This window comes from Glycine soja, chromosome 1, assembly GCF_004193775.1.
Source record: "Glycine soja cultivar W05 chromosome 1, ASM419377v2, whole genome shotgun sequence".
NCBI classification, from domain to species: domain Eukaryota; kingdom Viridiplantae; phylum Streptophyta; class Magnoliopsida; order Fabales; family Fabaceae; genus Glycine; species Glycine soja.
In genome coordinates this window covers 55723397-55736585 of record NC_041002.1, presented here as the reverse complement: position 1 = coordinate 55736585, position 13189 = coordinate 55723397, and the positions used below count along the sequence as shown (strand labels likewise).

General features: G+C 29.5%; 1 protein-coding gene and 1 pseudogene across 5 annotated transcripts; both read left to right on the top strand.

Moving 5' to 3' along the window:
* The first annotated feature begins 7012 nt into the window (after window positions 1-7012).
* Window positions 7013-11264, top strand: LOC114425161 (cation/H(+) antiporter 18-like). Of its 5 annotated transcripts, none has more exons than XM_028391972.1 (5): window positions 7013-7121; window positions 7223-7281; window positions 7772-8018; window positions 8680-9681; window positions 9785-11264. In XM_028391972.1, the coding sequence occupies exons 3-5, from the start codon at window positions 7818-7820 to the stop codon at window positions 11000-11002; spliced, it is 2421 nt and encodes an 806-aa protein (XP_028247773.1). In that variant the 5' UTR covers window positions 7013-7121; window positions 7223-7281; window positions 7772-7817; the 3' UTR covers window positions 11003-11264. The 5 variants fall into 5 exon arrangements, with proteins under 5 accessions (XP_028247773.1, XP_028247764.1, XP_028247757.1 ...); XM_028391963.1 differs by having other exon boundaries at window positions 7016-7125; XM_028391956.1 differs by having other exon boundaries at window positions 7112-7281.
* A 347-nt stretch (window positions 11265-11611) lies between these two features.
* Window positions 11612-12442, top strand: LOC114398190 (annotated as a pseudogene).
* The last annotated feature ends 747 nt before the right edge of the window (window positions 12443-13189 follow it).

The window sequence follows — 13189 nt, the reverse complement described above, 5'->3', positions numbered from 1 at the left end:
TTTTAAAGATTTGGGAAATGACATATAAATAACTCATTGTTAGGGATAGAGTGATCTTGTTTTGCTTATGTATACCTCTCCAAACGTCATGTAATTTACTGTTTTGTCTTAATAGATGTGAGTGAAAATTGGAATAGAATTAAATAGAAAAACACATTAATATTGCATCAAGGGTGATTAGGCATGTTAGGCCCCAACATATTTAAATTCTAAAATTATCATTTACATTTAATCTTGTTTATTTTTACCTTTGATTTTCCAATTCCTTCTTTCTTCTTTATATTTCCAATTCGTTATCTTTTACTTGTAAATTGGATATACATAAACTTAAGTACAAATAAAATTCCTCTAGATTTGACACTCAAACTCTCGAGTAAACTTTACTGTTTAAAATGAATTGGTACATTTATCAACAAGTTAACACGTAAACCCATTTTTTTAGAAGGGATACCTTAGTAAATTATAATTTTAATTGTTCTAAAAATACATTTGGGTGCAAGTTGTTAAATTACACCTTCTAAAGAAAAGGGTTAACAAATTTCACATAATTAAATTTAAAAAGGTATGTTAAAGTAATTTAGTTCATCAAAATAGCCAACACGGAGTTGTAATGGACATTATATGGTTAGAATCTATTTTGGTTAGGAGAAAAGTGGAATCTATTTTGGAGAGGAGAATCAGAAATGTATAAAATAGAAAATTATATACAAAATTATAAAGTTATCTTGGTGATAAATTAAAAAGTGCAAACTCGAAAATGGGTATTTGCTGGTTGTAATAATATATTATAGGGGAAAATTGATATTTTTTAAAGCGAATAGAAAAATATAGTTAAAAAAAAAACAAGATTTTAAAATCACCTCAATTACAAGTTTATACGGCCATTAACTAAATGTAAAGAAAAGGGACAAACAAACTCGAAAGGAGAAGAGATGAAGTTTTAAAAGAAGAGGGAGAGTTTTCAGGAATTTCATACATACTATTCTTTTTCGTGATGTAATAGAAAGAAGAAAAAAAAAGAGATAACTTTTCAAGACTGATCAATGTTGCAATGTTTCTATAAAAGAAAAGAAAGAAGGATTTTCATATTTATTTGATTTATGTGAGATATCTTTTTAAATAACAATTAAATGTAAATCCTTATGGAAAAGGTTATAATAATTAAAATTATTCATAATTAAAAAAATCAATTACAGTGTCAATGCGTATATTTCACTCAAATTACAAGAGGTATTCCTCATTTTTTTAACCTTAAAAAATCTCTTTAACTTTTGTATTTTTATTGAAGTGACACCCCTCTATTTTAAAGGGTGTTATTTTCGTCTAGTTTATGGGTCATGTGGTTGAAATGTAATTATTAAGTTTTTTTTTTTCTTCAACATGCCTCAATCTCATCTTTTTCATTAAAACATGACACTTTTAGCATACCCTTCATCTTCCTCCTTTTGTACACACCATTCACACCATTGCGTAGACCTTGAGGGTGGTGTTTGGCCTCTCTCTTTTATTTTTCTCTTCTCCCTTTTCCTTTATTTTTTTCCTTCTTATCTAGGTCTACAAACCAATCCTCCAAACCAAGATGTAAATAAAAAATGAAAAACCCATTTGCAAATTGAATAAACCAAATAAAGTCTTGCATGGGAGAACAACGAAAATGAAACCCTCCATCATCGTTGGGACACGTCAGTGCTATATATGCAAAGGTGAGAAATGTTAACGAAATCTATGACAAAGTCGCGGTGCCATGTTTGCATTATATATAAAAATAATGGTAATGTATACTGATAATCCAAATTTGAAACGATAATGATATATCATACATAAAATGTTTAAAAAACACATGAGAAGATGCATGTGTAATATGTATAAAACACAAGAGGTATCAAATAAATATTTTCAAACGGATGGATGACTTGTGTAATTTTTATGAAAACACATGTAGAACACATCTGTAATGAAGACTAATTTCAAATTTCAACTTTTAAAACTATATTTAACTTAATGTTGTTATATAAAAGGGTGTCAAATAAATGTTTTCAAACGGAGGGTGACTTATGTAATTCTCTTAAATAGATGGGATGTCTCTGTAATTTATTCTTATAAAAGTTACCAATTTCAAAAATGTTAATTAAAATCATTAATTTAAATTCAAATACTATATATGCTTCATAAATAGTAGTTAGGATTTAACTTTAAGTAACACTAAAGATACTAATTATATATATATATATATATATATATATATATATATATATATATGAGAATATTCCAAATTAAATATGAGAATAGTAGTTAGGATTCATAAAAAATGTCAGGATTTTTTTAAAATATGAGAATATTTTAGAAATAATATTCCAAATTAAATATATTATTTACATTGGTTAATTTGTCAATCTCTTTCTTTCCTCTACATTATGAAAATGCTTAAAATTTGTTTGTATTTGAAAATATTTATTATTATTTTTATCTCTTTAAACTCATTCGTGCATAACACATGTAAATTTTCACTCTATTTTTTTTTTGCCTCACATTTCATCCAATAACATTTTTCTATATCTTTAATATTTAAGTCATAATTTAAAATAGAATTTGTCTATGAAAATAATTAAATTTAAAACATAAATAATCATCACAATAGAATAATAAATGAAAAAACTTTAAATATGGAGTGTTTATTTATTTATAAAAATAATAAATGGACAAATATTTTAAATTTTAAATAAAAATAAGTTTTGTAAAAAATTTAATATTAAATTATTTATGTATATAATTTAAAATGAACTTTACTAATGGAACTTAGAAAATGAGAACGAGGAAGCATTTAACAATACATATGGAATGTTCATTTATTTATGAAGATAAAAAATTGACGGACAAATTAATTTTAAATAAAATAGAAATAGATTGAAATAATTTTATATGACATTTATGAAACGTATATTTACATAAAAAGTTCAAACAATTAAATGGTTGCTAATAATAATTAACGGTAGTGAAATAAGAGATGAGATAATATATAAATAATATATTGATTAAAAAGGAAGGAAAAAAATGAAAGGAAAAATTACGCCAAAAAATTGAAACCTGTTCAAATAGTTATAGTCAATAACTATTTTTTATATAATATATTAATAATTAATTAATTTAATCGACTTGAAACTTGAAAGATTAAAATCACATATAAATAATATTATATAATAAAAATAAAATAAGATTATACGAGAATTAAATTAAGTATGAGTATTATCATTGGGTAGGAAATGTCAAAGTGAAAGGAAAGTGACATTCAGTTGAGTGCGAGTGGACGGACGAAACAATAGATAATACCAACGCTGGGCCCACTTTTATTAATTTAAATTTCAACACCGAGGCCACTTCATTGACGAAAAATATTTTATTTATTTATTGCGCTTACTTCCATAGGGTTGGTCGTTCTGTTTATAGTATACACATTTACAAAATTTAGGTTTCCTATTTTATGTTTTGTAGAAATTCTTCCGTCTCATTTTTTTTGGGTTAAATAATAAGGGTACTGAAATCAGATTAATTTCACTTGTGATATAATTGGTATTTATTTAATTTTTTTTATTAAACATATTATTCTTTCACGTGTAAACATAATAAAATTTTATATCATTTCTTAACACAACACGTTTTGAGTTAAATATAAATATTAAAAATATACGTATTTTACAAAAATAATAATTAAATGTATTGATTTCATAATAAAATAATTTTATTTAACTAAAATATCTTTCATGTGCGAAAAAATTTCATTGGACAGATGTATAAGTATATAACCATGTATAATTTTGCCAAAAAAAAATATAACCATGTATAACTATTTGGATAAATCAACTCATTAATTATTGCTTAATCATCATCTCTCGTTAATTATTATTGTCATATAATATGAAAAGAATAATAATACATTAAAGGCTTAAATATTTTTTTAGTTATTATAATTTAATACTTTTTTACTTTTAGTCATTATAAAATATTATTTTTTATTCATTACAAATTATATTTATTTTGTTTTCTATTCTTTTGATGTTTTAAATAATATTTTTTTATTGTGTTATCTAAAGTGTTTTAATAACTAAAAATAAAATAAACATAATTTATAAACAATAAAAATAAAAAAATAATTTTGCAAGAACCAAAAGAATTACAAGAAAAAATGTATTTAAACCTACATTAAAATATTAATAGAAGAAAAACTTCTACATTTATGGCCCCAGTGGGCGTGCTTAAGTGTATTTATTTTGCTCACGCAAGGGTGGGAGGTGGACCTGATCTGGCACTAAAGAGTCACTTTCTTTATACATTAATTAAATTATATAATTTTTTATTTTTATTGAATGTTCCTTCTTACGTAAGAGTGGAGAGTGGACCACAAGGCATTTCCGCCGTTCCTGATCTTAGCATTAAATTTAAAGGCTTACTTTAAAAAGCTGCCGTTCATCGTTAATATGAGAAAAAAATTGGAACGGAAAAAAGTTAGACCTATTTTAACCAATGTTTAACGGGCTGTTTACTATCACCGTCATCAATTATCTTTTATATAATATATTCATTGATTAGTGAAAAGATTAATATGGTTGCATTTGTCTATCTGTATTTTTTTTAATAATTTCTCTTATTACTACTATATTATCCGTAAGACTAAGGGTAGTATGCTGTATACTCCATACGATGGTATAGATAAAAATATGATACACAAAGTTCAAAATGCTACAATGATAAAAAAAAATTAGGTTAATTAAGTTTTTTATTCTCTTTGACTTTTTTTTATGTTTCAATTTTTAATCTTTTATTTATTTTTCATCAAAATTTGTAAACTTTAAAATTATTTATTTATTTTTGGTCTTTTATTTATTTTTATTATTCAAATTAGTCTATATTTTATTTATTTATAGTCATTCATTTATTTTATGCTTGGAGACTAATTTCGAGCAATGAAAATAAATAAGAGACTAAAGATGAAAAAAAAATTAAAAGAACTAAAAGTGCTGACAAAAAATTGGCAGATCACTAAAAATTGTCAAATATATATTTTTTTCATTCCATTTTGTTTAATGTTTAAGATTTTTTATACAGGAATTACGAATGTAATTAATATTTTTAATTTTATAAAAATTATATTATATAAATTCCTAATATATTCTTTATCATTCATGTTAATTAGATTCTCAAATTCTCATTCTCATTATTTCTCATCAAAACCTTTTTTATTATAAAAAATCACTTAAGAGTGTAATAGGGAAAAATTAATGGTTGTTTGATATTGTAAAATGATAATCAAAATGAAACAATTTAGTTTTTACTAAAATGTCAAACAAAATATGACAAAAATAAGTGTATACAAATTCCAAGTCCCCAAACCAAAAAAATGATATCTTGAAGACAACAAGGTTGATTACTTCTTAGGTTAAGAATCGTTTTGCTTGGTTTTGTTATAAGTTTTAAGGAAAACTATCAAAAGGAGGAAACTAACACGATATCAGAGGTTCAAAGATATTAGTGAGGGATTAGGAGAGCGGTTGATAGGTAAATTAGTATGATGTGTACATCAAATGTGGATGGTTTATTATTATTATTATTATTAAACTTTTGTTATAGTGGTAATATTTTAAGGGGATGTTTACGGTGTATTTCTATGGGCACACGTAATAAGAAGTTCATTGAAAAAATATTTATTTATTTCTATATTAAAATTTAAATACACGTGTGAGGTATATGTTAATAATTTATATGTAATAAATGTTTTTAAGTATCAAAATTATAGCATGGGGTTAAGTTCAAGATTAAAATATTAGTAAACGATTAAATTTAAGAATTAAAATGAAAATAAATTATTAAGTTAAGATAGTAAATAAGAAAAAATCTATTATTTTTAGACAAAAGTCTATTACTTTTAGACACATGACAATCACATAAAAATTATATAAATAATACATGATAATTGTCAATTATTATGATATTATAAAAAATACCACATAGACACATATCTTAAAGTTAATAGAGAATAATTTTGTTGATTAAATTCAAATTTTTTATACTTGAGAGATCAATATGTCAATATCACACATAAATAAATCGACAAAATTAATAATTAAATCTATTTATTGTTAAATTTTAATATCTTGCTATAAGTAAGGGTTAATGATATTAAAAATCAAATACACCACTCCATTTTAAAGATTAGAAAAGATATTTAATGTTTTTATAGTATCTCCATTCCTATTTATAAAATCCAATTATATGATACAAAAAGAGAAAGAAAAGTGATTAATTTAATTGATAATAATAAATTTATCCTTAATTTTTATGTTTTCAAAAGGGTTTTGCTAATGAGGACCCTTAGGGAATTAGTTAATGAACCAAAAGAGGAAAATATTTATTTATACACAGAAGAGCTTAAAAAAGATAATGAGTAACTTAAGTTTCAGACTCTAGATAAAAATATTTATATTTTAATTTTCTTAATCAATATTCTTTGAACATTAATATTTACTTTTTTAAAAATATTATTGTCATTAATGTTTTTTTTCTTTGTATGTCTCTCTCTCTTTTTTAAATGCACACCAATATAATATTTCTCTTATTTAATTAGGAATATTTTAATCTACAAATAAATAATGAAGGAACATAATAGATTATGTTTTATATAAAAGATAAACTTCAAAAAATTAAATCTTATAAATAAGAACCAAATAGTACTACTACATATTAGAGTATAAAATTATTTTAACTAATTTACACTCTTTGAAAAAATAATTAACTTAATCTTAGCACCTAATGAATTAATGTTACTTCTATTGCACTATTCTAACAAGAGAGAGGATGTAATTAATTAAAGGTATGATAGGAAATAAATAATTAAAAGAGGATTTTATAAAAATAGACTTATAATAAAGTAAAAATAATCTTATACAGGAACCGGTAACATTTAATGCAGAAAAATGTATTTAAAGATAAAGATTGGGCCCGTGAAGCAATATTCAAGTTTTTAAAGAAGGTCAAATTCACACTACACCAAAAACAAAAAGCGCGTATATGAATAAAGTACGGTGTTCTATTTGGTGGTCAACTCGGTGCTCTCTGTTTCGTAGTCGCAAGTAAGTAAGTTCTCTATTTTGCTTTGTGATTCTCTGAGTTTCTTTTTCCCTTCCCCTTTCTGTCTCCTTTCTTCCTAGGAATCACATCTGTGAACCATTAGGACCCGTACAAGTGAATCCGATTCCTCTTCTTCCTTCACCAACCATTGACGTTCAACAGGTGCTCTTCTTTTATTTGCTTCCTCTCTTTCTTTGGTAATCATTGCCTTTGGTTTAAAATATTCCTACCGATTATGCGCACTACATGCAACTAAATGACTGGTAATGCTGTGCCTCCTTTTTAACATGTTATCGTTAAATTCAGTCACTTTCCAATCAATTTACTTATTATTATTGTTTACACAAGACAAGTTTATTAGTATATTATTATTCAAAGACACTCAAAGGCTTGTGGTTATAAGACTCATAACAAATCGTTGAGAAATGAGTGATGCATTTTTCCAATACGTTCATCTTGCTGGACATGTTTGTGCGTTGCGTGAGTGACTTGTTTTGACTGTGTGGGAGAGGTACCGTCTTTGATAAGACTTGTTACCGTGATTTGGAGTGTGTTTTCAGTGAGGCTTACGGTTTTTATTTAATTTTATTAGTTTTTTTCTTTATTATCAGAGTTACATAATACTATAAGATTAAGATCCCTGTTTCTGCAGAAATTTAGGTGGATCTGCTGCTAGTTGTGGATTTCGGACTGTTGAAATGGCTTCCAATGCCACATCTAAAAATGCTTGCCCACCGCCAATGAAAGCCACATCAAACGGCGCGTTTCAGGGTGACGATCCTCTTGATTTCGCGCTTCCCCTTGCTATTTTACAGATATGCCTTGTTCTTGTAGTCTCAAGGGGACTGGCATATCTTCTTAAACCTTTAAGGCAACCTAGAGTTATTGCAGAAATCATTGTAAGTTCATTTCTTTTCTTTGAATTTTAATCAATCTAATTAACTTAGCTTATATTTTCTGGTTCATAATATAAATAAATAGCCAACAGGATTGACACATCTGATCGAGTTTTCCACTCTTGTGATTTGGATTCAATTCTCAGATTTCTCCGGTTCACAAGTGATATTTAAATTCTACTATAAATCCTCGCTAAGATTAGTGGTCTTCTTTGACCTTGTAAGGAGGTGTGCCTTCCCGGCTTCCCCTAAACTTTTTTCAATAAAATAATAAATATTAATTATTTGTGTTAGTAAGATCTGGTTCTTTTTCTCTGTTTAATGGTTACAAAGGAGTCCCTAGCAAATAGGGCTAAGAGAGAGTAATATGACTCCCTAGGGATGAAACCAATCATCATTTGCTTCCTAATCAAGTTGGATTGCTACTAGTTTACGAGGCAATTGGCATATGACAAGAGCTTTTTGTGTTTCATTTCTATATAATTTCAGTCTCTAGATTTCACTGTGTTTCACTAGTCTAAATGAGTCTCATATTTAATGTGAAAGTCATGGTGTAGAATGCAATATGACTTTAAACAACTCATAAGTCAGGGCAGATGTTAGAGAAACACACATGCCAAAATATGTACAATGATTTTAAAATGTGTGAAACTGCTATCGACAGGGAGGAATAATTCTCGGGCCATCAGCACTTGGACGGAATAAAAGCTATATGCAGAATGTTTTCCCACCCAGGAGTCTTACAGTATTAGATACTTTAGCAAACATTGGCCTTATATTCTTTCTATTCTTAGCGGGCCTGGAGTTAGATCTTAAATCTCTGCGTCAATCTGGAAATCGAGTTCTTGCTATTGCTATGGCTGGAATAAGCCTACCCTTTGTAATAGGAATTGGTTCATCATTTGTTCTAAAACAAACAATTGCCAAAGGTGCAGATAGTGCAGCATTCCTTGTATTTATGGGTGTTGCTCTGTCCATAACTGCATTCCCCGTATTAGCCCGTATTTTGGCTGAGTTGAAACTTCTAACCACAAATGTTGGCAGAACAGCTATGTCAGCTGCAGCAATTAATGATATAGCTGCCTGGATTCTGCTTGCTCTGGCCGTTGCCTTGTCAGGCCATGACCGATCTCCACTCGTGTCATTGTGGGTCTTCTTAGCCGGGTGTGGTTTTGTCATTTGTGCAATCCTTATTGTCCCTCCAATTTTCAAATGGATGAGCCAACGATGCCATGAAGGTGAACCAGTTGAGGAGGTATACATATGTGCTACATTAGCTGCTGTTCTGGCTGCTGGGTTTGTAACAGATGCTATAGGAATCCATGCCATGTTTGGTGCTTTTGTTGTCGGAATTTTGGTCCCAAGTGATGGACCGTTTGCCAGTGCTCTTGTGGAGAAAGTAGAGGATCTTGTGTCTGGTCTATTTCTTCCACTTTATTTTGTGTCAAGTGGATTGAAGACTAATGTAGCCACCATCAAGGGGGCGCAATCATGGGGTCTTCTGGTTTTTGTTATATTTACAGCTTCGTTTGGGAAGATTCTTGGAACTCTTGTTGTTTCACTTTTCTGTAAAGTACCTTTTAATGAGGCTTTGGTGTTGGGGTTCTTGATGAATTGCAAGGGCTTGGTTGAATTAATAGTCCTCAACATCGGTAAAGATAGAAAGGTATTTCAATTTTCTTGCGCTCTCACTATTCCCTATCATCAGTTTAAAAATGGTGCATTTTTCTAATATCATGATGAATATTTAACATATCATGCATTTGCAGGTTTTGAATGATCAGACTTTTGCCATTATGGTTCTTATGGCTGTCTTTACTACCTTCATCACCACTCCTCTCGTGACTGCTGTGTATAAGCCTGCAAGGAAGGGAAAAATAGTTGATTACAAATATAGAACAATTGGAAGGAAAAATGCAAATAGCCAACTGAGGATTCTTACCTGCTTCCACGGTGCAAGAAATATTCCATCAATGATAAATTTGATTGAGGCTTCAAGAGGAATCCGGAAGGGTGACGCACTTTGTGTGTATGCAATGCACCTTAAAGAATTCTCTGAGAGGTCCTCAACAATATTAATGGTACATAAGGCAAGAAGAAATGGGTTGCCATTTTGGAACAAAGGCCATCATGCAGATTCTAACCATGTTATTGTGGCATTTGAGGCTTACAGGCAACTAAGCCAAGTGTCTATTCGGCCAATGATTGCAATCTCATCTATGAACAACATACATGAAGACATTTGTGCAACTGCTGAGAGGAAGGGTGCCGCAGTCATTATTCTTCCATTTCATAAGCATCAAAGATTGGATGGTTCACTAAATATCACTAGAAATGATTTTCGATGGGTTAACAAAAGGGTACTTGAGCATGCACCATGCTCAGTTGGAATCTTTGTTGATCGTGGGCTTGGTGGTACATCTCATGTCTCTGCAAGTAATGTTTCATATCGTGTTACAGTGCTTTTCTTTGGTGGTGGTGATGATCGTGAAGCCCTTGCTTATGGAACTCGTATGGCTGAGCACCCTGGCATCAGATTGCTGGTTATTCGCTTTGTAGGAGAACCAATGAATGAAGGAGAGATTGTAAGAGTTGATGTGGGTGACTCCACTGGCACCAAATTAATCTCACAGGACGAGGAATTCCTCGATGAATTTAAGGCGAAAATAGCCAATGATGACTCCATCATCTATGAAGAGAAAGTAGTAAAAGATGGTGCAGAAACAGTTGCTATTATCTGTGAGTTGAATAGCTGCAATCTGTTTCTTGTGGGTTCAAGGCCAGCTAGTGAAGTTGCCAGTGCTATGAAAAGAAGTGAATGCCCTGAACTAGGACCTGTTGGTGGTTTGTTGGCATCACAAGATTACCCCACAACAGCATCTGTTTTGGTGATGCAACAGTATCAAAATGGGGCGCCAATAAATTTTACTATCTCAGACTCAGAAATGGAGGAACACGTACCTGATCGGGATTCGGAATCTGCTTAACGGTTCTCTAGGATCGCACCAACTTGTTTGGGAATTTCTCAACTCCATGCAGCTTTGCTTTATAGTTGTACTTTATACTTCAGAATTTTATTTTCCTTAGAATTGGAATTGATTTAGAATTATAATTTTTTTGATAGGACTCTGAGTTGTGCAAAGATTTATGGTGTAAAATTAGGATTCTAGCATCAATTTCAATTCTATTTTTTAGTTGTAAAATCTATAATAGTAATAAAGGGATATCCCACTGTATTCTCCACTTTTCTTTAGAATCCTTTACCTTTAATTGTTATTACAAACCACTACACTATTCTATTTCAACTTTCAACATTAGTTACATTGATTAAAAAAAATTGGACATTAGTTATATGAGTGTAACCTCATCCCTTTTCATTTTTGAAATTCATACTAAATTTCTTTTTTTTTTTCTTCAAATTATTAGTGGAATAAAGTTTGGGTTGAATGGAATTTGTTGGGACTTGGGAGTAGGGTAATTCCCTGCAGACTTAGAAAGAGGGAGGCTTTTATTTGGTAAGCCAAATTAAAGAAAGAGGGAGGTAACTGGTTTGATGATAGGAGATTTGAGGAAATTGAATGAGATCGATCAGGATCATGTTTATCTACACACAGAAAAGCTTGCCATCATTTACCCAACTTTCTGACCATCTCTTCGTTATGGTTTCAAACCTGTTGAATTACCAAACGACTAGCTGATGTGACAATAAAACTAATCACGTGATTTTAATCGGACTTGTAGTTGGTGAATGGGGATGCATTCATTGAGCAGAACAATGTTGTAGTGGCTTAAATCTATTTGCTACAATAGCAAGTAGGAGCAGTAGTGTAGTGCATAGTCTCGACCGGATCCTCCACCGCTCCAACCTCCAGTTGGAGAAAAAAGGTTCGTGAGCCATGCAAGAAGTTAGTTTTTTACTTTCACGACATTATATATAATGTTCACAACTCAAAGAATGCAACTTCTGCCATTGTGGGTGCACAGAATCGTCTTGGCTGGGCAGAACCATTTTGGTGACTTGGTGGTGTTTGATGACCCCATCACCTTGGACAACAATTTGCACTCGCCCCAAGTTGGACGCGCTCAGGGATTTTACATTTACGACAAGAAAGGCATTTTCACTTTGTGTTCAATTCCACCATGCACAAGGGTACCATAAACTTCGATGAACAAGACCAGAGACATTTCGGTTATTGGTGGGACTGGTGACTTTTTCATGGCAAGGGGAGTGGCCACTCTGTGGACGGATGCTTTTGAGGGTGAAGTCTATTTCCGGCTTCGAGTGGATATCAACTTATACGAATGTTGGTACGTAGCATAATATTATAAGCTCCACTCTTGTCTCTTGATAGAGGGATTTTTATGTAATGCAAAACTACCACACCAGTGAGTGGACTGAAAAACATGGTACCAATTGCAAGAACAAATTTGCCTACGTATGGTTTAGTTTAATTGTGTTTATTTAAATTTTTAAAAAATTTGTTACTTTGAGTAGGCAACATATATATTTTTTACTTTCAATTTAACCATTGGTTAAGGAACCCGAGAAGGCCACCTTCTCGCCAATTGGTTTCTCTTGATTTCTTTGTATCTGTTATCAAATATGTAAGTGTTTGATGAAATTTGTTTATGTTGGTTAACTTCAATGTGATTATGACAATGATTTGGAAACTTTATTTTTGTTAATGAAATTATTTTCTTTGTCATTTTAAAATGTGAATGAATTGGATTAATTATATAAATTACACATTGCATAATGCGTTATTATTTTGTTTACAAATATAACTATTTATAATTTAAATTTGTAATTTAATTTAATACACGTAAGGTCTAAAAGAATATAATCCTAAATTTTGTACACCCTTATTTAAAACTATATATTTATAGAGTTAAATAGTTTTAATAAATATATATATATATATATATATATATATATATATATATATATATATATATAATTTTTATAACTTAAATTAAGATAAATTCAAACAACATTGATAGTTATTTTTTTAATTATTCATTTTTATAGAGTTAATTTTTATATCATTATTCTTTCATTTAATTATTGGTTTTTTTTATCTATATAAAATAACATAGGACAATAATTATAATGAGATGAAAAAAAATACTTAATATGTGTACCATAGTAAAATGTTTTAAGTGTGGTCATTGAA

What these genes read in the sequence shown, in the direction of transcription:
- LOC114425161 (XM_028391972.1), top strand. Translation starts at nt 7,818, where the DNA reads ATGGCTTCCAATGCCACATCTAAAAATGCTTGCCCACCGCCAATGAAA. An exon ending in GAGTTATTGCAGAAATCATT is followed by an intron (nt 8,019 to 8,679) that starts GTAAGTTCATTT and finishes TGCTATCGACAG; the next exon opens with GGAGGAATAATTCTCGGGCC. An exon ending in ACATCGGTAAAGATAGAAAG is followed by an intron (nt 9,682 to 9,784) that starts GTATTTCAATTT and finishes ATGCATTTGCAG; the next exon opens with GTTTTGAATGATCAGACTTT.